Source organism: Phaethon aethereus (assembly GCF_964289735.1).
Source record: "Phaethon aethereus genome assembly, chromosome: Z".
NCBI lineage: Eukaryota > Metazoa > Chordata > Aves > Phaethontiformes > Phaethontidae > Phaethon > Phaethon aethereus.
In genome coordinates this window covers 37540385-37566521 of record NC_138577.1, presented here as the reverse complement: position 1 = coordinate 37566521, position 26137 = coordinate 37540385, and the positions used below count along the sequence as shown (strand labels likewise).

Sequence of the window (26137 nt, the reverse complement as noted above, 5' to 3'; positions counted from 1 at the left end):
AACTGAACCTCTTCAGAGATGCTGAAGCTTAAAAAAGAAAAGAAAATCTCTTTAAGTAAGATCTTTCAAAGTTTACCTTAAACAAATAAAATTAATGCTGAAATTACTGTTACTGAATCCCTAATAATATAAAAACAGGTCAAAGCTGTTTTCTGCAAGGTTTACCACTAGGGAGAACAGAAAACCTACCCAAAAGACAATTACTGCTTTGGAAACTGCACTTTGGCAGCAGCATCCAACTCCCTCCAGAACTGCTGAGGACCCTCTGGGCATATAGAACTTTGCAAGACCAAGGAAAACATAGTTTTGAAGAGCTTTCCAGTCTAACGTATCTACAGTAAACCTACAGGTACTACCCACAGGAATTACATTTATAATTACAGAATAAAACTGATACCAGTTCCACCCCCCACCCCCCCCAATCATATCGCCCACGTGAGGAAATCAATGCATCACAGATTCAAGGTTAGGCTTTTAAAGACAACAGAAATCTCACGAAGTTCCTTTAGTGAATTTTAACAGTACCAGGTCCTAAAAAAACAATCTTTTTGTGGAGATACAAAAAAAAATATGCATCTTCATTTAAAGGTGTTATATGACCCATTTATGTCTACTGTAAATAGTGCAGAAACATATCGTCACAGTTTACATAAAATAAACCCATTTGCTCTTTAAGCAACATTTTGCCTGTTTTCTTCCAGTTTACTTGCATTGTAAGTTGGAAGCATTTTGTATCTAGTACGTGGTTTTCTAACAGAAACCACACAGAGAAAACTTTATAGATACTTTTAGATCAAGATTTTAAAGAGTATACTATTTTCACCTTTAAAAAAATAACTAGCTTTGATGTAACAGTTCAGCTTGTTTATGTTAGCCACTATTTTAAATGTTTAAGCAGGCAGCAGTTTCTTGAGTTTGATACAGTAATTTCATATAAAGTTAGGCAGCAGAGTGACCACCACTGACTTACAATTAATTTTAATGAAAACAGAGAAATATTTGTTCTGTGTTAGACCAAATGAATGCAATGAAGTACAAGTCCACAATCAACAGTAAGAAGTATTGTGTTATACCTTGTGTCCTACACAACCTTTTTGAATATATGACCTTTAAGTTGCTGAAGGTTGCCTCAGAATTTGGCTCAGTTCAGGCAAAACATCTGCTCCCGTTGCAGGTATACTGTAAGGACTTTTTTCTCAGTTGGATTTAGAGCACAGCAAGTGAGCCCTTTTCTGACCGATCATATACACCCCAGCATTTGTAAATCAAGCTCTGGGCTGACAACAGCAGGTCCACATTCCGTCACCCTTTCTCAGCTAGCAAGGCCATTTGACTGCTGTGAGAACTGCTCTTATCATGTCATCAAATCAAAGCATGTTGAGAAGAGGGAATGCAAGAGGCATCTGCAGAATTCCCATAATGTAGTGACTTTGGAACATTGACAGATGCATCTGTCATTTTATACCTTCAACTAACCTGCTGTCCGCTGGCCTGACATAGCAAAGCTGTCCAAGAGTAACTCCAGCTCTCTCATGTTGTTTTCATACGTCTCTGTTAGAAAGACCTGGTGTTTCTTGGCCTTTATTTGACAGGAGATACAGACAAGACAGGAGAGGAAAAAACAAACCCATTAAAATAGTAAACAAAGACAGACAACAATGCTATTTTTGTTTCTCTTTAAATTTAAATTCCTACTATATTTCTTATTACTCCTTTCCTTGAGCTGAGAGACATAACATGACATTACAAATATGTAACATAGAACCCTGAAACACACTTAAAATAGAACTAAAGGCTTCAGGTAATCAAAACAAAGAGAAAAAAAGGTTGTACTAAAACCTAGTCTTCATCTTCTTCTGCTTTAAAAATATGTTAATGAACATTAACTGCTGCCCATCTATGCAAGCAATGAAATCTATTGTTACACCCTACAAGGGCATCCAGAAAGACACCAAACTACTGGCAGACAGGCTAGAAATTCATGATTTGGCACTCAGTCAAATCCCACACCTATTCTCATTGCAAACCTGCCTACTTTGATTGTTAGTATCTTCCATGCTTGATTGTGATTTCTTCAACATCAAAAACTTCTCTTTATGCATGGAATATAAAGCAGCAGAGTCCTTCAGCTCCTGTCATTGAATTTTCTTAAAGAAAGCTGTTCACTAAATTCTGCCTATTGTTCAAATCAAGACACTGGCTTTATTCTGAAGGCAGAAAGGTATTACAGCACATTTTTTTTAATCACTGTAATAGAAATATAATAACAAATCATCCCTTCAATTTCAATCTGATGTTAAAACTTGCAATTTTCAAAGACATGCACCCGTAACTCCAGACAACACTAAGGTCCTCTTGGACATACGTAGTTCTGAATTCTGAAAGAAATGTATAATTTTAGCAGCTGACTGACAAAAGGTAATACATGTCAGCAGTTTAGAAAATTTAAAAAAAACGAAACCCCGACTCCCACAACCCCCCTCCAAGTAAGAGGAAACTAGATTTGAATAACTTCACAATTTTTTTATAACAAAGGTTATGCTCAAAGATGTCTCATTACTTGTAATTACTCAATTTATTTTTATTCTAAATTCTAACACCTATTTGAGTAATTTCCTTTTCTACTTGGTTATGGAAGGTTATCCTTCTTTATATCGAGAAAAATCCTACTGTCTTCTATCATATCTATAAACTATTGCTTTAGTTATGCTCCGCCGCATGTGTAAGGATCCAGACAATTTCTCAAGTGTGGGAAACATCCTCCCCAGGAAAATTGCTACATACTGGTAGCACATAAATGTCAGGCTAAAAAAACAAGAAATGCATTTAATTCTCTGCAGCGTTCTTTACTATTCAGTTTAAATATTTTATAAATTTGCTTTACTCCTTCGATTTTAATTATATGTACTGTATATCAACTAATATATTATTCATATGTGTATTTCAATGTTAGGTCCCCTGTAGCACTTACACGCCTTTCCTTGTGTGAGAGTTTGTACTACACTTCATAAAGAATTTCCAAATCACTTCTATATATTCAAAAATAACTAAGCTTTAAATTTTACTCTATAAAATTATCCATATAAATAGAGCTTATGTAATTGCTGAGCTCCAGTACAAATATTTTATGCGATGCAAACACATTAAAATAATTTACTCTCATGTACTGATATAATCTCAAAGACCTCACATATTACAAATAAAAAAAAATATAACAATATGATCAGCATCACAATAAAATAAATACTCTTTTTATATAAACCACTCCAGCACGGACAAGGTCACACTAATCTTCCCAGAAAAACCTTCTCCCATGGAAAAGTCAAATGTGAGAATTTTTTTCAATCTCCTCATCCAAGTTTTTCATTTGGTTTAGTTAATTTACCACAATTTAGTCAGTATATTACAGTCTATTCAACCTTCACCACTCCTCTGTGCTTTGTTTGCTAACTGCATCTACACTCCCTAATATAATTTCAGTCTCTTTTTCAGCAGCTATAAACATCAAAAGGAAATTCCTTAGACTAGTGAGTTTCTCTACACTTCAGCTGCAAAGTATTTAGTATCTTTCCTTTCTAACGCCCATTTTCAATCACAGTCCCCATTATCAGAATTGAAGAGAAATACTGTAAACTACAGTGTTGGAAATCCAGGCACAGGTTAAGAGTCCAAAAGGGCCTGAACATATCGATCTAATTTCTTATTTCTCACTGACAGGTATCTAATAAGAATGTGTAGAGCCATAAAATCATGGAATAATTTAAACTGACGGGCTCTCTGGAGGTCATCCGGTCCCACTCCCCACTCAAAGCAGGGCCATGCTTGAAGTCAGGTTAGGTTGCTTAGTCTTGTCCAGTCAAATTTTGAGTATCCTCAAGGATGCAGTTTTGACAACCCCTCCAGGCAACCTGCTCCAATACCTCACAATCCTCACTGTGAATTTTTTTTTCCCCTTACAGGTAATTAGGATTTCCCGTTCTAAAACTTCTGTTTTCTCTCATACTTTCACTGCACACTTCTAAGGAGAGGGTAGCGTTGTCTTCTCCATAGGCACTCATTTGATAGCTCATGGCAGTAGCTATGCTCTCTTAAGTTTTCTTTTCTTCAGTCTGAACAAACACAGCAAGTATACATAACTCTTTACTTTGAAAAGGGAGTCCACAAGTGCAGAAGTCAAACATAATCAATTGCAGCTGCTGAAAGATATCTTCTGCCACATCCACCTATTCCAGGAGATGAGATTACTTCCCTCTCAGCAACTCCATCCATCATGATAGTTGTGTTAGGGGATGCCATTCCTGTAGAACTACTGGAAAGGTATTGGTGTAAGTGTTCCTCAGATTACTTCAAAGGGAAAGTCAGATGACAGAGACTTAAAACCTTTATTTAAAGAGTTTGCTTCCCAGACCACATTAGTAGAAGCAGGTGAAAGAACACTTCTGAAGTAAGCCTTCTGCTGACTTTGCTTGATTTCCTGCACATCGGGATAGACCATTCTTGACCTGGGAGGTAATCCTTGAAAAATCAAAGGCAGCAGGAGGCCCTGCATGGATGTACAAGGAGCTCCTGGCTAAATTCAAATATTAATAGGAAACATAAAGGACATGGAAGCAGGCATAGGTGACCTGGAAGAAATACAGTGACGCTGTCCAACCATGGACACATGTGCTTAGGAAAGCCAAAATTCACCTAAAGTTGAATTTGGCAAGGGATATGAAGGGCAACAGGAAAGGCTTCCTGAAGTGCATCACCAGCAGAAGAAAGACTAGGCAAAATGTGGGCCTGTTGCTGAATGGGGCAAGGAATCTGGTGACTAGGACACAGAAAAGGCCTTCACAATGGCTTTTTCACCTCAGTATTCCTGCCTTCAGGAATCCCAGGTACCTGACCAGTGGTAAAGTCTTCTCGTGCAGTTTGCATTAACACTTGAGAATTTAAAATTCTTGAAATATATTAGGAGTATTTCCTATACCCCCCAAACACAACTCCCTCCCTCACAAAATTTTCAGAATAGGAGGCTAGAAACAACAATATGGGAGCAAAGTCATACCTTCTGAACACAGAACATATGCAGAACTGTAGCATTTACAAGGTTTCCCCAAGTCGAACTTCATATCCTTAAGAAGGCTTCTATTATCACAAAACATCCCTTAAGGACAACAGAATTTTTGGTAGAAAAATGTGTTTCGCAACGTATTTACTTAACTATCAATTTGAAAACACAACTGCACTTTTAAAGAAATTAAATAGAAGCCAAGTATTTTTCATTACGAGTACTGTAGGCTCCAACCAGGGGAAAAAAAATCTTTTTTTCCAAATGCTTTGTATCCTTATCCGTAAGGATAACAAGAATAATCAGGAAAACTTATTACTTATAAAAATTACTCCACCCACTGTCAGAATTATGTTAATCTTCCAGAAATAGGATATTTGCATTTATCTGGGCAATTCCCTACTACCTTGGTTGCAGAGATACTTTCCTTAACTACCAGTATTTACTATCGTTCCATCACCTGTTCCAGGACATAAATGAAGTCTGATTCATTTTCACCATTTTCCAAAGGCCATTGTTGAATAAAATAAACGCAAACTCAAGGCACACTTCCAGAATAGCCCACATGCTGCAAACACGCATCTGAATCTCAAGTTCAATACCATTTAAAAAATAAACATGTAAGCAGGAGTTTGAGGCCTTTTCAAAATTAATTTCTCAAAACCCTGGTAGTATTATGCAGAAAACTGGGGTCCAGTCCTGCAACTAACTGCCATTATTCCAAGAGGATTTTTCTCTGTTTACAGTTACAGTGTTTTTCCTGCGTGGCTCTCTTGCACATGGACTGATTCACTCACTCGGTCTGCAGCACAAATCCCTTCTGGGGATGGCACAGCAAGTGCCAAAGCCAGAACTATCTACACAGCACCAAAAAGCAGTATGTTCAGCTACTCCTTGAAAAGCATTTGGGCAAATTCTTTACAAGAGCATCAGAATTTTTACTAGGCGTGACCTTGGGGAAACCAAATCAAAGCATTTATAGAAATAGGCCCCAAATGTCTGCTCCACAATTAACAAAAAAATGCGTTTTACTTGAGTGATGTTCTGCATAGCAGAACAGTGGCACAAATTTTAAGCAACCCAGCATAAACTGCAGTATAAAAAACAAAACAAAACCCTCACTGGCAATCTCTCTCCTTAGGCTACTATTTATTTTTGCTCAAGTTATCTAACTATTGAAGACTTTAATAGAGTTTCTTTATTTTCTTATATTAGTTAGAATTTTCCAAGGTCTACAGAGGTGTCTTTAAAATGTGTTTAGCCATATGTAAATTAAATACAATTTCTCAAGAAATGTAGTGTCTCTGTTTTAATCACCTGAAATAAAATTAATCAAAAATGCTCAAGTTTTGATATGGATACTATATGGAACTATTCTAGTCCCCTAAAGAGAAATTTGTACCTTTGGTGGGAGAGAATATTATGAAGCATCTCTTTGGGTTTTTTGGGTTTGGATTTTTTTTTTTTAGTCAGAGAAAATTTTTTTTGAGAACTGGCAACTTTTGTCTTCAAACACTGGGACATCACAGCTTGAGTGACCTCTCTACTTCCAGAATAAATTACAAAATTGGTTTCTTTGTAGAAGATCATTGAAGCATATTTTTCAGACTGATTGGTCTTAAAGCAGGACAATAACAGAAGTAGCATCTGGGCAGGAACACTCCATCCTTGAATTAAGGCAAGCAAAACGAGAACCAAGGTAACACAAGATTTAACAATCATTAGCATAAAATTCTTGAAGACTGTCTCAGGTTTTTTTAAATTGAAATAAAACTCTCCATTCACAATACATCGTCTAGATGAGAGTTACAACTTTACCATTGAGTACCAGATTCTACTCCACGGGATTTGTAGAACAGAATCATAATCTTCAGGGTGTTTCATTGTCTGTTCAGTCAATACTTAAGACACTTCTTTTAAAGAACAATGGTTAATGCCTATGCCTAGGAACTAGATTCTCAAACACTTCTGTTCTGACTTTCAGCTTACGGTAAGCTAGAACACTATTACAGACAGCTAAGGTGTATACAGTGCATGACTGTATGCATGGCTGGAAGAGAAAGATTCATATGCCACACGGAAAAAGACAGGCTCTGGGTGTAACTAATATACTACTTATACACTAATTATGCTGCTTTTGATACTATCCATACAAAGGTGATGAAATGAATACACAGTTCTTCCAAATTAAAGGAATTTATACTGAAATACACTATTTTTAATTACTTCAATTTCCTAATATGCATTTTAGTGACTTGGGAAGTTCCCCAAATTTCAATATACATTTCTCATAAAATAAAGGTTCAATGTCTCCCGCTTGTCTGGTACTAAGAATTAAAGATCATCCGCTACTAGCTTCCAGAAATGTAAATATCCTGAGTAACTTTTAAAACTATTAAAGACACCTCTTATTCTTTCCATGGGGCAGGAATACAGCTGGAGCTGTTTCAATTTAAAACAAGTTCTGAATCACAATAGCCATTCTTCCAAATTCCTGTTCTTCAAGATAAAAATTTCTAAAAACCCTAGCTGGAAATAATGACAAGCTTGAGACCAATTTCCTCAGAAAAACATAATGGAACTCTTGAGAGCCTGCTCATGCTGAACATTCACAAGCAGTTTTGTTTGATACCAACAGATCCTATCACATTTGATCCCTGCAAATTTCTGGCAAACTTGTGCCACATGCTGTTATTTAAAATTAAAAGCAGCGTAACTACTTTACTAGATATTCAACTGAGCCAAAAAAAAAAAGTTCTTTTTCATATAAAGTTTCCAAAGAATTTATTTTGTCCCTGCATAATCTGCTTCTCTAAAAAATAAAAGCCTTCACTGGTTTGGTTATATCTCCCAAATATTTCACAAACAAAAACATTAACTTGTATTATAGCAGTATGGTGAGAAACTAAAATAAGATTATTAGACTGGAATAGAAAGGACATATTCCAGATGTCTAACAATAGTATAAAAATCTAAGAGAGTAATGAATAGATCAAGAAAGTGGGAGTGCGAAATGAAGGGAAGTGAACACACTGACATTTTCACACAATTTTAATGTGGGTATATAGAAGCCTAATGACAGTATATGAAAAGTTATCTACACTTAGTTTCTGCTAGAGCCTTCTGCTTTTTCATTTTGGGAATAACTAAAAACTGTCCAGACTGCGTAAACAAGACCACACACAGGCACTCCTGCTTCCCAAACAAATACAAAAGTCTTCAGGAAAAATACAAAGCCATCCAAGCTGATAAAAATCTAATCCCATAGGGGACCACTAATACAAGTCCTCAGAAAATGAGTATTTTTATTACCTGTTCAAGACAATCTTGTGGTTTGAAATTGTTCCAGTAAAACAATTAAAACAACCAGCTATATGAATAAGACAGTCCTTTCAACTGAGACAATCTATTCTGCTTTTTAACTTTCCGTAATGTAATGTTCATTTTGAGTACACCATTTAATACTACTGCCATTACCGGAAACCTTGATCATGAACAGAATTTTGTCCTGAATTCTTATCAAGTATAACACACATTTTACTAAGGAATAGAAAATGAAAACTCATATCACAGTGATAGCTAGCAGGCATCCAAGGTTCCTAGTAGAAATTTTTCAGCTTGGAATTGTATTTTATGTTAATAAATAGCAATCATTACTGACTGCAGTTAGGGGAGACAGTTGCTTTTGTCTCTTTGTATTCCTTTCGTGACTAATAACATGACTTTTTTTGGTTAACTAGACCAGCAAATACCTTTTAATACATGGAAATAACTGTGATTCTCCCAGAAGGAAGAAGGGGTTTTGATTTAATTTTTCTTCAATTTGTTAGTTACCAATCTGACTGGGAAGTGGATAACATTAAGACAATGTATGGAATTACTCCATCAACTGAACAGAAGACACTAACAAGCCTGAAGATCCTCTGATGCAGTCTCTGCTCCTGCTCACTGGTTAGCATGCCTGTCAGCAGCAGGGAACAGACCACATTTATCTTCCATACTCACAGCTCCAAGAAAGAGAAAGAGGATAAATTTGCAAGCCAGTAAGAAAAAAAGTTGACATTGTCTAAGTATAGAAATACTGCAAATGCTACTACACAATGAAAGGAGAGAAGGGTTTTTTAGACATCCTAAGATTTTTGCTTTGTCCCCGCTGCTATGCAACAGGATGGCAAAATTGGTATTCAAAGTTGAGGTGGGTAGAGACAGCAGAAAGGCCCCAGTTAGTCATAAAAAAGGAGAAAGATTCCAGAAAATAACACAGTAAAATACATCCAACTTGCCAAATCCACATTAAAACAACAAAAACAAAAATTTTTCTCCACTTTGTCACCTTCAAACAAGCAATTTTCAAACCATTTTTACAGTCAAATACTTGCACTAAAAACAAAGGTTATGTGCAATAGAAATAAACAAGCCTACAATGATAGATAATAAAGCTTGGAGAAGAAAAAAGCTTGGGTAGAAAGCTAGAACATTTTTCACAAGGAATCATAATCCACATTTACAAACTGCCTTGTTCACTAGAAATGCAAACACAAGTTACTCTTTACTTACAGCCATACTTTTAAAATAATTATTTTCTGCAAATAACTCTTCAGTTAAATACGTCGTATATCACTTAAAACACATTTTCAAATTAGCTTCTCCAGTTCATTAGCTATATTTATTCACGTTTTACCAAAAAAAGTAACGTAAGTAAAATCAGAGTAACACATTTGGGAGAGTTCTCCCACAGCTCAACACAGCAAATGCAGATTATGTTCACAGTACATTATAAAAACCCTAAACAGTGAGTGCCACAGGCCTTTTTTCTTACCATTGCAAGTTCCTCCTGTAATTCTCCGCAGGTCTTTTCATTATTCCCTAGTCTCTCAGAGAGGTCTTTAATTACGTTCTTCTTTTCCTCAATCTTGTCATTCATTTGCTTGTTCGTAGCAAAACACTCTCTTTCTAATCTGGAAAGTTTCAGCATTAGAACATTTTTATCAAAAATACTTTTGTCAAGTATAGTAAATAGTTCTAAAGATAATCAATGGATATGGCACATATCATGTTAGCACATCATATGGCTTCTGAAGTTGCTTTTTTTTTTTAAACTGAAGGAATATATTCCTCCTAAGAAAGGCTTTTCAAGAAGTGGTTATGTTCTTTTCAGTTATCAATGCTTGTGTTAGGTTTTGTCATAACTTCATTTGGTCATTTGGATATAGCCTCTAAATTACATGTAATAAACATAATTCACCATATTTTAATTAATACAGTAACTCTTTTCAGAAAGACCATGCCACATCTTGCATAATCAATCGTGATTTCAAGTACAAAGCTTGCTCCTAAAGTTTCCACATACCTGACTATATTCTACTCAGAATGACATGACTTCAAATTTTTCCACCAGCAGTGTTCCCAAAATTTGACACAGTTCTTGTACTATATCAGTCCCCCTGGTACTGAGGAGAACAGATGTGTAACAGCCTGGCGTGTCTAAACAGGCAACTTATGAGAAAGCTACAAGGCCAAACAACAGCATAGAGGAAACAGAAGCAGAGACAGGAATCCAAGGAAGAATTTAGAAAGACTGCCTGAATATGTAGGCATGGTGAAATGAAAGCCAAAAGCTCACCTAGAATTGATGTTTGCAAAGCGTGACAAAGACAAGAGATTTTACCGCTACATTACGGTAGGAAAGAAAACATGGACCTGCTTCTACACAGACCACGTAATTTATCAACGGTGGACACCCAGAAGGTCACCACATTCAATGTCTTTTTTACATCAGCCTTCCCTGTCTCCTAAGCCTCCATGATGAGTAAAAAGGCTCAAAGAGGAGAACAATTGCTAGCAGTAGTTGAGGACTGAGTCTGGGATTACTTGTAAGAACTCAACCCATAGAAACTGAAGAGGCTAGCTCACCTACAGGTTCTGACAAAGCTGGCCAATGCCACAGCTAAGCTGCTCACTATCATCTTTGAAAGGTCACAGAGACTGGGGGGAGGTCCCTGGCAAACAGAGAAAGGCAAGTATCACACCTATATTTGGAAAAGGGCAAAAGGACAGGCCAAGAAACTATAGACCAGTTAGCTTCATTTTGGTCCCAGGAAGGTCATGAAGCAAGTCCTCTTGGAACAAATTGCTGGGGTTATGAAAGAGAAAAAGGTGATTGGAAACAGTCAGTAAGAATTTACCAAGGCTACATCATGTCTGGACAACCCAGTTATAACCCATGATAAAATGACCAGATCAATGGACAAAAGCAGAGCAAGCAGATTACATGTAACTCAGCTGTAGCAAGGCTTTTGGCACTGTCTCACACAGTATTTTTATAGCCGATTTAGGACTTCAGTCTAGATATGTGAACTAGAACATTGATAAAAATAGTTTGATGGTAAACCTCAAATGGTAGTGGCTAGTTACAAGTAGAATACTGTAGGAGTCTCTATTAGAATCTGTTTAACATCTTTATCCATCACCTGGATTAGGTGAAGAGTGCAATCTCACCAAGTTTGCAGATAAAAAGGGAACTGGGTGGGGGTAGGTCACAAAACAATACAATTGATACACTCAAGAGAAGGGTGGCCGTTCCCTAGAACCTAGACAGGGAGGAGGAACAGGCCAGCATGAACCTTCTGATGCTGAACAGTGACACATGCAAAGATCTGAATTCAGGAAGAAAGAGCCCCCTGAAGCAATATAGCTGGTAACTGGCTGGGGAACAGCTAAGCTTAAAAAGGACCTGGTAATAGTGATAGGGAGCAAGCTGGCTACAAAGCAGCAGCATGGCATACAAGTAGAGAAAGCTAACATCATCTTAGGCTGTATTAGTAGTAGCATAGACACAAGCTGAAGTGAAGTGATTAACTGCCTAAGTATGTAGGCACCTTTTATTTGGCGCTCATTACAACACATCTGGGATAATGACCAGTTTTTAGCACACATCTTCCCCCTAATACAGGAATAAAGTTGGAGCGAGCTCAGAGGAGGGTCACCAACATGGCTGGGGGCTGATATACCTGTAAGAACTGAGGGAACTTGGTATATTCAGGCTGGAGAAGAGATAACTTCAGGTTATATAACAGGCCCCCCATTATCTAAAAGGAGGTTATCAAGAAGATGCAGCCAGTCACTTCACAGCAATGTATGGCTAGAGGACAAGAGACAACAGTTACAGATCAAATCCAAAGAGGTTCAGACAAGGAGAAACTTTTCCCACCTTAATGACAGTCAGACAGCAGAAAAGGTTCCCAGATAGGCTGTGCCATCTCCATGCTTGGAGGTTTTCAAGACCCAACTGGTTTTCAAGCCCTGAGCAACTTGATGTCATAGATAGCTGATCCTGGTTTGAGCAGAAGGCTAGACTACCTGCAATCCCTTTCAACCTGAGCTGGTTTTTAATGTAATTCTTAGCAGTGGGACATCCAGGCGTCTCTCATTTCTTTGTCTCTTCTCCCTATCACTTCTGTCTCATTAGAACTGAAAGTAACGCGAAGGGATCAAAGTTCTTGCAACTTTGAAACTTTTGAATCAATATTGTCACTTCCTGACTTTGACTTATTTCTTATAGATCAACATACTTTTTTAGCTGAAGGACTACTTTTTATCAGCCCTACAAACACCTATATGCTTCTGCTTCAGCCTGGCTGATTTTTTTTTTCTTTTAGCTGTAGATGGTTACTTCTTATTCTTAAGAGAAAGAACTTTCCTGTTTCAGTCCCCCAAAGTAGCGTCTACTCCCACAGCTTTCAGAAACATAGCAAAAGCAGTTCCAATTTATTCTGTGTCATGCTCTCACTCTTCAACTACATTCACAGTGAGACGCAAATCCCATGTTGCTTCCAATTTACACAGTGCTACTGGTTCAGTGCTAATTAATAAATTATGCAACCCAGAAAAGCCTGTTTGCTTGGTTTCAGTTATTACGACCATCTTTTTCCAAGAAAATAAATTCTTACAGCTTTGTATAGCTTCTAACTTTGGTATCATTTAACCCACATCAAGTCCAGTTAAAGAGACATATATACAAGCATTTTAGCACAGCAAATGAAAGTCTCCAACACTTTCCAAAGACTGAACCTTAAAGACAAGCTCATGGGATTCCTCCAGAAAAAGTGGAAGTATGTCAGGATGCCAAATCATGGCTTAAAAGAAAAAGCCAAGCTCTTGACATTGTCTGGAGTCCAAGGACCACAACCTTCAAAGGTAGAGTAGATCAAAGGTTCTTGTATTCTCTCTGAAAAGATCTTGTGAAAGCAATCACTGATATTCACCAATGTTACCAATACTTGCATGCTTCAAAGAATAAAAAAGGCACAGGAAACAGACAAGGCAGTACATGGCCACCCCATGTAATTATCTCATGGTAATTGAGTATATTGATGCCCATTTGAGATAAAGCTTGACTTTCACTACCTGTCTTTATGGAGCTCTGGAAATTTAGGTGTCTGGACTAACAAAATTGTAAGGATAGGCTGCTTCTGTTTCTTCAAGCTCTATTAATAAACCCACCAACTGTTTAACTGTGTTATCTTTCATGGAATGGTTTGCATTCTCTGAAATCACAGAAGATAATTTGTTTTAAAAAGAACCTCAGTTGGCAGAAGCTGCTAGGCGTAATTGCTTGAATCAACAGATGATTGCAAGTAGTGAAAAGTACTGTTTGGATATTAGACAAAGTTTATTCTGATATCCAATTAACACACTGAACAGATGGTTTAAGCAGGCACAAATTCTTTTTTGTACCCGAAAAAGCCCCAAAATAGAAAATCTGTCTTCCTGGGAAAGAAGCGTCAAACAGAATTATCCAGTTTAGAGGAAAATGGGAAGATTGTTTAAGGTTCTTGTCGCGTTTCAGTAACCCAAGTACTTGCTTCTCTGTAAGTGCTAATATCCTAATGCAGCTGGTACCGTTAACTCTTAAGAAATGTATTTCTGAATCTTAGTCACAACAAATACAAATATTCAGGTATTTCCTACAGCAATTGCAGACAAAGAAATATAGTCCCTAAAAAAAAAACTCTTTTTTTTTTTGAGGATAAGGTTTTTGTTTAAGAGTTCTTCCCATTTTTCCAAAATGTAATTTTCATGGGCCATAACTTCCCTGAACACAAAAACCTTAACTTCTCAAAGAAATAGCTTCATACGTCTAGATAAAAGACTCTCAAAAGGAACAAAACATTATTGAATGCAGCAATGTAATTCAATATTTAACCATTATCCTTATGCTGGTAACTGAACACAGAAAAGTATCTTTAAGTGTCTCTCAAAGACTTAGTTGGAAAATTACTACTTACAGATTTTCACATTTTTTAACTAACATTAGTAATTTAAAATTTAAAAAGCAGATCTTATGATAAAACTTGTGAAGTTCTAATGGTTTGGAAAATTCCTAAACAGATATTTAAGCTACTATCAAAAATGCTTCTAATTAGCTTGTACTTTATCATCCCTCAATTCTAAGAACATATTCACACTAATAATAGTATAATTCAGGCCTTAAAGACTCAAATCTCTGTCACTAACTCAGTGGAGTGTAATTTGCAATTTCTAGGTGTTTAGAAAAAGTACAGAGTTGTTGAAAGACCGCTCACATCCAACACCTAAAAGGATAGTGGAGCACCACCTGGTAACAACTAGACAGCATTATGCCATGTGCAGGCAGTACTCCACTTAAGACTAGTTCCTGAGATAAAATGCCTTTGCTCATCTGAGAAACTAATATACAGAATAAAATGTTCTGACACACTCTTGTTTAAGGAAACTTAAGTGCACATGCATGACACTTTAGGGGAATGAGGTCTAGTATGATGAAATCAACCAACCCAAATTGTTCTAAAAATGTAGGTGAACTCCTATTTTATGAAATTTCTGTGGGGCCAAAAAGAATCTGCATGAAATGATCTTGTACTAAAAATTACCGCTAAGCACAGCCATCTAAGATCTTGTAGCAACATGAAAACAACAATTTGCTAAAATAGAGGGGAGTACCTGAGAGAACAGTTGTGACAGAAGTTAAAAAGAACTGAAGACTGACAAATAAAAGCACTAAAATGCCAAACATACTAGAAACTTCGGGAATCAAATTGTTTTACCTATATGTAACTCCCAGTGTAAAGCATTAACACTCTTTTCAGGACCTAGTATGTTTGCATAATGTGTGGTTTACATTTTTGGTGCATGTGTAACACTTGAATTTTAAAAATACAGTAACATGTTTATGCAGAATTCATGACTCCACATTTTTTTCACATCAAATAATAAAATCAGAACAGGCAATCTTCTATAATTTTAACCCTTTATTTGTGACTACATCAAAGCTGAACATGACCCATGTGTTCAGACTCACATTCATCTTGTAAAGAGCTATAAAGATAAAAAAACAGTGCAGTTCTGCATTTCAAAAGTTAAGTATTTTCAGAAGTCATACACGTAATTTCTACAGGTCTATTAATTCCCCAGACAGCCTGATTGCACCCTTACATTTGACAGTATCTGTGGTTCATTAATCTCATTATCTTGAACTCCAGAAGCAAAAGCTACAGGTCAGACACACTTGTTTTCTCTAAGAATGCAAGAGACATAATAACAGACAGGAGGACAGAAATGAGCTGCTTGTACAATTCAACGGCTAGTTTTTGAGCTTGAACAGAAACAACAGGAGAAAAATTCCCAAAATTTTCAGAAGGAAGGAGTAAACAGTATCTGGAGATTCTGGGAAGGTTAACAGCTCCCTAACTAATTACAAAAAGCCATGCTATGGTAGCCATGTTGACAAGACAGGGGAAATTTTTCTGGACTGAAAACTACTTCAGCTTAACTTGCATTAGGCAAAAACCCCCAAAACGCTCTCTGTTTCACTTGAGGATGCTGAATTTGCCTGGTCGAACCTCAAATACAAAGATGGTCGTTGGAATATTAGAGCTTGGAAGGATTGAAGAAACAGTCCAAAGAACAAGCCCTGGAAGAACACTAGTTCCAGAAAACTTTTAATTCTGATGGGAGAGAAATATTTTATCTATAACATTAATTTTCTTTATTTTCTGGACCATTCTAATATGGAAACTTACCAAAAAGGAAAACAAAGCAAAAAACCTAACAACAAACCACAACAAACGAACAAAAAAACTCCAAACCAAACATATTCTCTGGAAGAGTAAGAAGTTACGTACACAATTCATATAGCATGAAGTAGCTTGTTATGTAGAACTACTGATCCAACAGCCATTTTTCTAAACGAGGCTGTTTTGAACACAAAAGGAGTTTTTTTTGAAACAAAACAACAAAAAAACCAACATGTCAAATCAATGTTGCAGGCTTTCTCTGGTTCAAGGAAAGGCAAAGAACTTGGTATTAGTGCATGTTGCTGCCATAGGACTCACGCTCAAAGCAAAAACAACCAGGCAGGTTCAGATTACAGTTTAATTAACTGATGTTATTTTGAATAATTGTGGAAAGTTTTAACTTGGTAACAAGAAGTGGAAAAAGGGGTGAAGTTTGTGAGAGCAGATGAAGTTACCTGGGATCCCTTTCCCGCTCAGCACAATTTCCTGTGTCTGTGGTAACAGATGGTTTTCCTACACTCCTCCCAAACACTACTGGAGGCAGGACCCTATTGTAACTAGCATTTTCAACATTCTTGCTTTGGCAATTAATCTGTAACAGATCAGTTATTTTCCCCACCTACCCATAATATATATGGTTACTGTTATTAATGGAATGTCAGGTTCTGAACCTTGGCTTGGTTTGGCAAATTGCATCAGAAGGTGTTGTTTTCTAGTGACAGTAAATAGAGAATCTAAATTGTAAGTGGTACTCAACCTGTCTACTGCAATTTTACACTGAATTTAAAAGGTAACTTACATACTGAGCTTTTCCAAGTTCTCTTGGGCATTGCGTTTTTCTCTTTCATATGCATTTTCTACCTCTTTGAACTCTTTCTTGATCATTTCTAAATCCGAAAGAGCTTCTGCTTGGCTGGCTTTTTCCACCTGCAAAGCTCCTTCAAGGTCTCGAATTCGTAACTACCAAGTGATAAGAAAGCAATTAAAGCAAGTTAGGAAAAACTATCATGATCTTTAATGCTGTTCTGTTATGTTCTGCTTTACAGGTAAAGATGTACAAATACATATAGTTCAAAATGGAGACAGATAGATATGCTGACCAAAAGCACTTTTTATTCTCCTTTGGTGGTGTCTGGATTTTTCCTTTTTCAATTATTACTAAAGTTTTCCAGGGGAATTCTGTTTTTTACATAGGCTCATGAAAGTGTGGGATTAGCAGTGAAGGCTATACTTCCACTCAGCACTTGAAGCTTGCTCATGTATATGAACAGGACGAAAGCCTTACCAGTCATTCACCCATAAAAGATAAGTCTCTAACTTTAAGGAATGTTACCCTCCCAGTTCCTTTGTATGTTGTAAAAGTAGAGAGAGGAAATTAGAAAACTTAATCTTTCCTTTCTACTAGTTTAATCGTTGCTTTAAAAAATTTAAGTGCCTGTACATAGAGAAGATCATGAGAATAAAAAAATAATTGACGGAAGAATGGCAGTACTTATTTTTGTCACTCAGAAAATAGAAAAAAAAAACAACCCCAAAATTCTTTTTTTTTACTTAGTTTTTCAAACACCCAGTGTGACCGGCTTGTTAGTTAATATGAGATTACTAGGCAGTCATCATTTAGCCTTTTCTCACTTGCTGTTTAAAATAAACCATAATTGCCTTACTGGGTCAAACCCCATGTGATACAGTTTAATAATACAAAGATTTAATATTCAAGTATATACTACATTTTTTCTTATAATTAATCTTTACTGGTAACTGCAGGTGTCATAACTTTGTTTGAAGCTGAAATGTACTCTGAATAATTACATTTGGAACTGCAGTTTCAGGATGCATTAAGCTCTCACTCCTAGAGAAGCTGGATGTATGCATTTATCTCCAAATAGCTCTAAATGTCCATTCAAAAGATACAGGGCAGGATATTTAAAGAGTTGTATAGTGTTTAACTATTGTGAAACATTTCCTTTCCCCTCACTATTTAAATGCTAGTGGGAATTCTTAAACATACAAATGTGACACTTCATTTTATTATTTGTTCTAATAACTTCAATGTTCCCTAAATTCTCTCCTTTTATATATTAGCTATTATCAATTTTGACACTTGTTGCAGAAAAACTATTCAGTGTTTTCACTGAAGCAAGCAAGTGGTCTTAACATTTTTGGAAGACTGTATCTTTACAACTTTATCAACTGGTTTACTATAACCTTCTATAAAACATTTAGCAAAAAGTTTACCTGGATGATTTCTGAATTGAATTTGGATTCCAAATGCGCCGCTCTCTCTGTTTCAATGTTTTCTTCCAGTTTCTTTATTCTCACTGTAGCTGCCTAAAGGTACATTTTGAAGAAATTTAAGTCCAGAGAACGGTAAACGATGCAAAGACTATTCTATTCATTCAGTCTACCACCCTTATGTATCTGAACTACTTGTACTTTGGAACTGTGAGAACTCATACCAGGAAACACATAAAAAAATAACTTTTACATATATAGAATATTACATTATTCTCTTCTATTTAAAGAAATTCATGTAGCAAAATGTTTTTTCTGTATTTTTTACAATAAAGAAAACTGCAGCTGGAGTCAGAAAGCAAAAAGACAAAAGTTAAATACTCTACCTGTTCCCTTACTATTTGCTTTTTCATCAAGGTTGTCACCTGAGGCAACAAAACCACACCCTGTATGTTCCAAAATACCATCACAATCTACAATTGTATCTACAATTTCAGTGATGAGACAGATGAAGCACAGAGAAGATACAGTATTCCTCAAAAATATGTTGGCTTTGTCACCTATTTCCAATTAAGGTGCCCAGAACAGATCACTTTGCAGCCCTAGACTACTCCTGGTTTCCCTACAACAAAAGTCTCTAAACTGTGTAATGTTTAAAAGCTCTTACCTAGTATTTTTTTTACTGCTGTGTTGCTTGATCTGTTATTATTCTGCTTTGGTTTCGTCTAACAATTATCAGGATGTTCATGACCTCTTTTAACAAATATCCCGACTTCTTTCCTAGAATCATAGAATAGTTTTGGTTGGAAGGGACCTTTTAAGGTCACATAGTCCGACCCCACTGCAATGAGCAGGACATCTTCAACTAGACCAGGTTGCTCAGAGCCCCATCCAACCTGACCTGGCATGTCTCCAGGGATGGGACATCTACCACCTCTCTGGGCAACCTATGCCAGTGTTTCACAATCCTCATCGTAAAAAATTTCTTTCTTCTATCTAGTCTAAATCTACCCTTTTTCAGTTTAAAACCATTACCCCTTGTCCTACCACAATTTAGTCACTTACTACATCTCATTACAGAGAAGAACACCTGTACGCGCATGCATTTTTTAAGCAAAAGGGGATTCTCTGAATTAAACTGTTGCATCTGTTATCCATTCTTACAATATTTAGAAAGGCAGAAAAATGTTAAGAATCTACTTGGAAATTTGGATTGCTTACATAAAGTTCAAGAAATAGTCTATATTTTCACTAAACTTTTTTTCTTGTTTCAAGTGATCCAAGCTTAAAATAATTTCTTTCAAGTTACCACAAACACAAAAGCAATCACCAGATACATTAAGTCTAGATAAAGGCCTGGATACAGAACTTAATCTGGAAAAATACTTTTACCAAAAGCAGTAACTAAAGATCTGGTATAATGGAAATCCACATGCAATTTTCACTACACTCTTTTCTATCAAGAAAATCTTTTCACTTTGACTGATAACTGAATTGAAAAGAAAAATTCATCCCCAAACGCCTCCTGGCTTCAAGTTAAATCCAGTAGGTCAAGAAAAATGATTTAATATTAAAAAGTCATCTAACATAAGCACATTTAAGGTTACATAAATACAATCAAAGTTATTGATTTTGGAAACGTAAAACAAAGTAGCAAGTATATAAGACTGCATCTTGGTTTTGAACATTTAAAAAAAAAAAGAGAGAAACAGATGTTAAAATAAATGCTCTTGGCAATAAACTTAAACTTTGTATAATCCCACATACATACAAAAGGAAAATCTTTTGAAACTGATATCTATGGAAGGCCTACTAAAGAGAAAAGAAGCAACAGCACAGAGCTTACCAAACATACTCCACAGCAAGGTCTGTCAAAAGGCTTAAACTTTGCCTCTTCCCAGAAGTTCTATATACTTAACATAGGTAATTAACAAAATTTCACAAATCCTGCACAAACATTCCCACTGTATTCTCAAAAATTTAGATTGATTTAGACTCTTAGACTTTAGAATCTTAGACTTGATTTAGACTCTTAACGGTATTATTCCTTCCAAACATCAGCTCCCTTTGCCCTTAATGGAGATTTAGCAAAGTACCTCCTGCTTCAGTTTGGAAGGACTCCTTAGCATCCTCCAACAGATCAACATCTGTCATCAGGATGGTTTTACATAACAATACTGCCAGCCTAGTAAGTAGCCAGTGAACAATAAATACAAGTGATGTGGATTTCATTTATTTTTGAGTAACATCTTAAAAAGTCAGCCTGAAAATAATACTACTTTAAGTTTGAGGAGAAGAATGAAGGAAACAGTGAGGAAGGTACCTATCACAACATTTAGAGTGGGAAACATGATTTTTAAAAATAAAATTAAGAAATAGAAACTTCACTGAGAGTATTTCATTGCATACCCTGAAAAGCAAACATGCTTTTCTGTCTATGGCTGGTTTGCTCAAGTGTCTAGTCTCATAGAAAATGCTGAAATGGAAAAAGAAAAAAAAGTGATTCTGCACGTAAAGTTCTTAGGCATAACTTAGGAACTCACAAGCTCAGTACTGCATTTGACTTCTAGGTCTTATTTTATTTCCTGAGCACCAGTCCAAAGTAGAACTGTGCCTTCACCTCAGCGTCCCTTCAGCTGAAACAGGAGATGCAAGACACTATCAAAAAACATGGTTAACTTATCCTCTCAAATGGAGCCCCCCTAGAATTGTTATGAGTGAGGGCAACTGCAAGAATGAAAAACTGGAGCAATCACATGCTCCCAAACAGAGCATATAGGTATCAGTCCTTGGTATAGTTCTTTAAAAGTAGAGTCTATCTACTTGAGCCAACATGACGGATATTGACTGCAAGGACAAGAGACATGGTCCAAAGGAAACAGAAACTCACAGAAATATAGAAATTTCAGTCCTAAGAACATCCTGGGACAGTGAGGGAAAGGAGGCAAGAGCAGACAGACACCTGTAAGAAGTGCCAACGTATCACTCTTTTGCTGTCTGAAATAAGAGCAGTTCTATTTAAAAACAAGCATATTTGCAGGTGGTTCATTTGCTTGAGTTGTCACAAGTCACTGAAGAATTAACTTGTAGAATTAGCATGCCTATAAAAAGAAAAGCACTGGGAAAACTAGTGTTTCAGCTGCAGAGATTCCTGATGATCTCCGGAACGTGAGAAACAGGTTCCTAATTGCAAGCGGGACAGTGTGCCTAGCCTACTGTAAAAAAGGTATGAACCCTAGGCACTAACCAAAGAAGAGCTAGATGTACCTGACAGATATCCCATGGAAAGTATTCAAAGAGATTCAAGACAGTACACACAAGGAAATTAAATTAGAAACTAGAAATCAAAATATCTGTTTAATGTGTAAGTATCATCTTACAGACCAATAACCCCATATGAATGTGTGGAAAAATTGACTTGTTCAAAACTGGTTTTCTTCCACAAGGGTGGGAATCTCAATGTCCTATTCTTGCTTTTAAAGCTCATAATCTTCTAGAGTTTGATTCTTTAAAGCTTTGCCTCATACCAGTAGTTTGTTAGAATTTTGATTTTTAAAATCTTGTTTAAATTAGTTCACTGGGCCTTCAGAAAACAAAGATCTAGGGAGAGAAATAAATTGTATTTTCATTCATGACAAGTCACTCTCGGGGACCTGACAGGAACTGCCACTAATTTCTTGTATTGCTAGAAGCCAACGATGAAGCGTGAACTATGTTCTCCTTGAAAGTCTCAGAAGATTACTCAGGTAAACCTTAATCTTAGCTTACCATTTTAAGCAGCTGTCTCACCCAAAAGAGATTCAGATGCTTAAAACGGCTTGCAGAAAAATTACGTATGTAAATTGAGAAAGTCATGCAGATGCTGTCTGTGTCTGGTGGAGCAATGAATGTTCTTTTTCCTGTGTTCTATGATTTGATTGCTTAAGTTTATGGTTCACCATACATCTACTAAATTTAAACAAAGTCAGATGCCAGCAGATCAGTGGCAAATTAATGGGAAAATGAAAACTTCATGAGAGATATCAAACCAGCCATTAGCACATAAGCCTTGCTAAGCAATACAGAGTTATTAAATACAAAGAAACTCAGATTTGCTTAGACTGCTCATAGGAAAAGAATCTTGGAATTCATGTTTATCTAGGTGCATATCAGCCATAAAAGTTGCACCCGGATTCCAAGCTGAGCTTGAGGTTTTATTTGGGAAGAACACAGATGAAAAAAACCACCATGTAGAAAATCTTGTCTATTTTGCTAGGAAAGGTTCAAACAGGCTCTACTGATACTTATATGCACTTCACAGTGAGAAGCTGCACACTCTACCAATGAGAATGATCCATTATGCGCTCTGTGAGGAAAAGAAAGAAATGTCAGGCCTGAGTCTAACTTGTAATACCATACTAACAATTCTAAAAAGACAAACAGGATGAGGAGTTCTGTGTTCCTGCCTGACGAACAGAAAGACACTAGTACCAGCATGTTAGCCAGGCAAATGTCTTCGAATCAGACAAAAGGTGAGAATCAGTACCATTACTGAACCATATGTGTATGAAAACTTTACACAATGCCCGTCTAAAAGAAGCAGCTGTGTGAAAACAAGTTACAGAGGCAGGTTGCAGACCACAGACATCCAAACCACAGTCTCTCAACTAGGAGTCAAATGAGACTACTTTCTGGTTTAGCTTGGAAGTCTCTTGTCAGGTCCAAGTCACAGAGACAGATCTCAAGGATGGATCCAAAAGTGGGTTCCCCACTGGTTCCAAAGTGTTTGCGTATCCAACACGAAAAACATTGGTTATTCAACAAGATTCAGTCACTCGTTACTTCCATGTGCACCGAACAGGATATATGAAGGCAGACATCTTAAGTAAGATGCGACACACAAACTCATGGAATCTCTGAAGCTTCCTTAGATATTCAAGCCAAGACAATTTCAGTCTTAAAGAACAAAGATAGCTGGGATCTGTTTCCATGACAGCACAAACAGAATCCTGACTTTTGAGAAACAGCAAATAAAAACGACTAAGAAAACTTCAATGCCAACCTTAGTGCTTGTGGGCAACCATGCTGTATGTGTACTCTAATCCCTTAAGGTTCAGTCACTTTTTCCAGTGTCCTGTTGCACATCAATGCTAACCTGGTTTCTAGGAGACATTTTCTTCATGCTAACAGTTTGCAATACCGTTTTCCAAACTGGTCTTTGTGGCATCCACTTTTGCCAGCCCCTCACACTTGCTCTAAGTACTGCAATATTTTTTAATACCAGGGCACTCAGTACTGAAAGAGTAATTCAGTATGCTACATTTGTGCAGTACCACAGCCACGAAAATGTAATCATTTGACATTTGCATTTACATCAAAATACCCTTTATCAGATAAGCAACAAAGAAAACAATAGAAAAAAGAGAAAAGTACATTTACAACAGTTGCTAAGTTTAGATACAGTAATAGAAGTAGTCTTTCCCTTTTCTGCTTCTATTTAGACAACTTCTGCAAGATTTTTCAGTTTCATTTTACTAACAAGTTGTCAGGATACTTACACTTCCCAATGGCTGAGGTCCAATACCTGCATGAAATGCTCAGACAAAATAAAGTTTTAAGTGAAGAGGACACACATGTACCTCATACCTGGATCATCATTCACCGACTCTGTCTGTGTACTTCCATATTCAGATTAAGATCTTACTTCTTCCTACTTAAAAGTATTTCCCTATGACTCATAACTCAAATCAGGAGGTCAGATCTAAACACATCCTTGGAAGATGTGCTGACCACTTCCACCTAGTGTTAGAAATGCTGATGACTCTTGATCATGGTAAGGTGGAGCCATCTCCTGTCTGGATAATAAACAGCCTTTTCATAACTATAAAGTTACTTAACTACAAATAATTCTTAACCACTGAAGCAAATGTTCTTTCAGCCTGACAGAGTACGGTCAACTGTCACTTACAAACATTTCCAGTATATGAAGTCTAGGATAACACGTCTCATTGACAGAGGAGCGTACTTGACCTGCACAATACCAGATAAAAACCTACTCTCGCATGGGGGTTACAAGATAAGCTATATGCTTGGCTTTAGGTTAAAAAAAAAAAAAAAAGTAAAACAACTAGGACTGCTAAACTGATATCACTTGGATGCCTTTGGATAAAGTCCAAGTCCATTCCAGTCTGCAACTGAGTTGCAGTTGGTGAACCCATCTGAATTGCTCTCCCCTTCTACAGTACCTTGAAAGGAAAAACATGTCCGTTTTGGTTCTCATGCTCAGCAGCTGGTAAACCCCTTAACTGTACACGAACTGACACTGTTACTTTATACATGCACGGAATTAATATGCGACTTCTTACTAACTTCCTAACTGTGAGGGCTACATAAGACAGTATTCAAACAACTTCAGTCTGATGGTAAGGTAAGAGTGAACAGCCTTCAAACAGGACTGGAATAATGACATAGCAGATGATAAAGAGGAAGCTCCTCTCAGAGATAAAGTCCATTATGTCAGTGAGCATGTCACCGGAGAAACGTGAATTTTGGAGTCACCACAGAGACACCATTACAAAAACTGCAGTGCTTAGAGGATATACAAGACCGTGACAGTAGCTAGAATTCCAAGATGCCAGTTGTGCATTGTAGACACGCTAGAAAGCAGAGCATTAAGTAGGGGTAAGCCATCAAGAAGTGTGTAGTCACCGAAGACAAACAGTAGTTAAAAGTTTAACCAGCAGCACTGTTAACTGGCTGAGGAATGTGTCCTCTCTCACACTACTTGGAGCTTTTTCAAGTCTTTCTTATGAGCAGTATAACTTACCTAACACTGCAGTTCATAGTGAAATTAGGAACAAGGAATAAAAGACAGCCAGTCTCCAGGTTTGTGGCATTTTGTTTTGTTTTTAGCTGGGACCTAAATTTCATGTTTCAGTGACTTGGATACACTAAGAAATTTAATACACCCACAGCCTTAAACTATTGCATGTACATATACCTTCTGCAAATACAGAGCTGGACCATCACTAAAGTATCCTGTGCAGTGACCTCCCCACCACAGTAGCATTACCAAGCTAATACAAGATGACACATTTAGCAGGACATAAAAAGGTCAATATACTTACAGGCAGGCAACTGGGAAAGGCAACATGAAAGCTAAGGGAATGGTCTTCAAATGTCTCAAAGTCTCAGAAATACGGCAACACAGTCAGTCTCAGAAATAATAGGGACCCAGTTATGGGACATTTTTCAGGCCTCATGAGAAAGGCTTAAATACTTTGAGAGACCTTGAGCTCCAGCTTACTAAGAGTTGGCAGCCTCAAACACATAAACAATAGAAAATCACTACATTTCTGTGAACAAGACAAAGATTTTCAATTTATGAACTAATAATTCTGTTTCTCATGGTAAAATCCACATTCCCTTTTCCTCCAGTGTTTGTCAAACAGCTTTCCCACACAGCTTTTTGGCAGCTAGACACATCACAAGAAACAGTATTTTTATATACAAATTGCCCTATATTTCCCAAGAAACGATCTTTCCAAAGCAATGAGCTAAAGGCTAAAAGAAAACACACTGGTTCTAGGAAACTGATTACCATAAACAGTAGTATCTTGATGAGTTCAAAATGAACACATCAAGAATTTGATTGACTACTGAATCACAGGCGAAAGAGGCATAATGATAATAGGGTTTCCAATCAACATTTTTCTGGTACAGTATGTGTTCCACTTCAGGAGGACTCCATGCCCCTGCAGTGGTACACCACGTCGGTATCACTGCAAACCAGAAAGCTAGTAGGTTAGACACTGTACCA

General features: G+C 36.9%; 1 protein-coding gene across 1 annotated transcript in view; it reads right to left on the bottom strand.

The window, feature by feature from the left end:
- The window catches only part of CCDC171 (coiled-coil domain containing 171), a gene marked incomplete at both ends in the record, with an annotated part of 130157 nt that overhangs the window by 86024 nt on the left and 17996 nt on the right, over window positions 1-26137 (bottom strand). Inside the window, 4 exon segments of the mRNA XM_082013296.1 lie at window positions 1477-1579; window positions 9873-10011; window positions 16907-17067; window positions 18343-18435. Coding sequence (XP_081869422.1) covers window positions 1477-1579; window positions 9873-10011; window positions 16907-17067; window positions 18343-18435 — 496 coding nt within the window.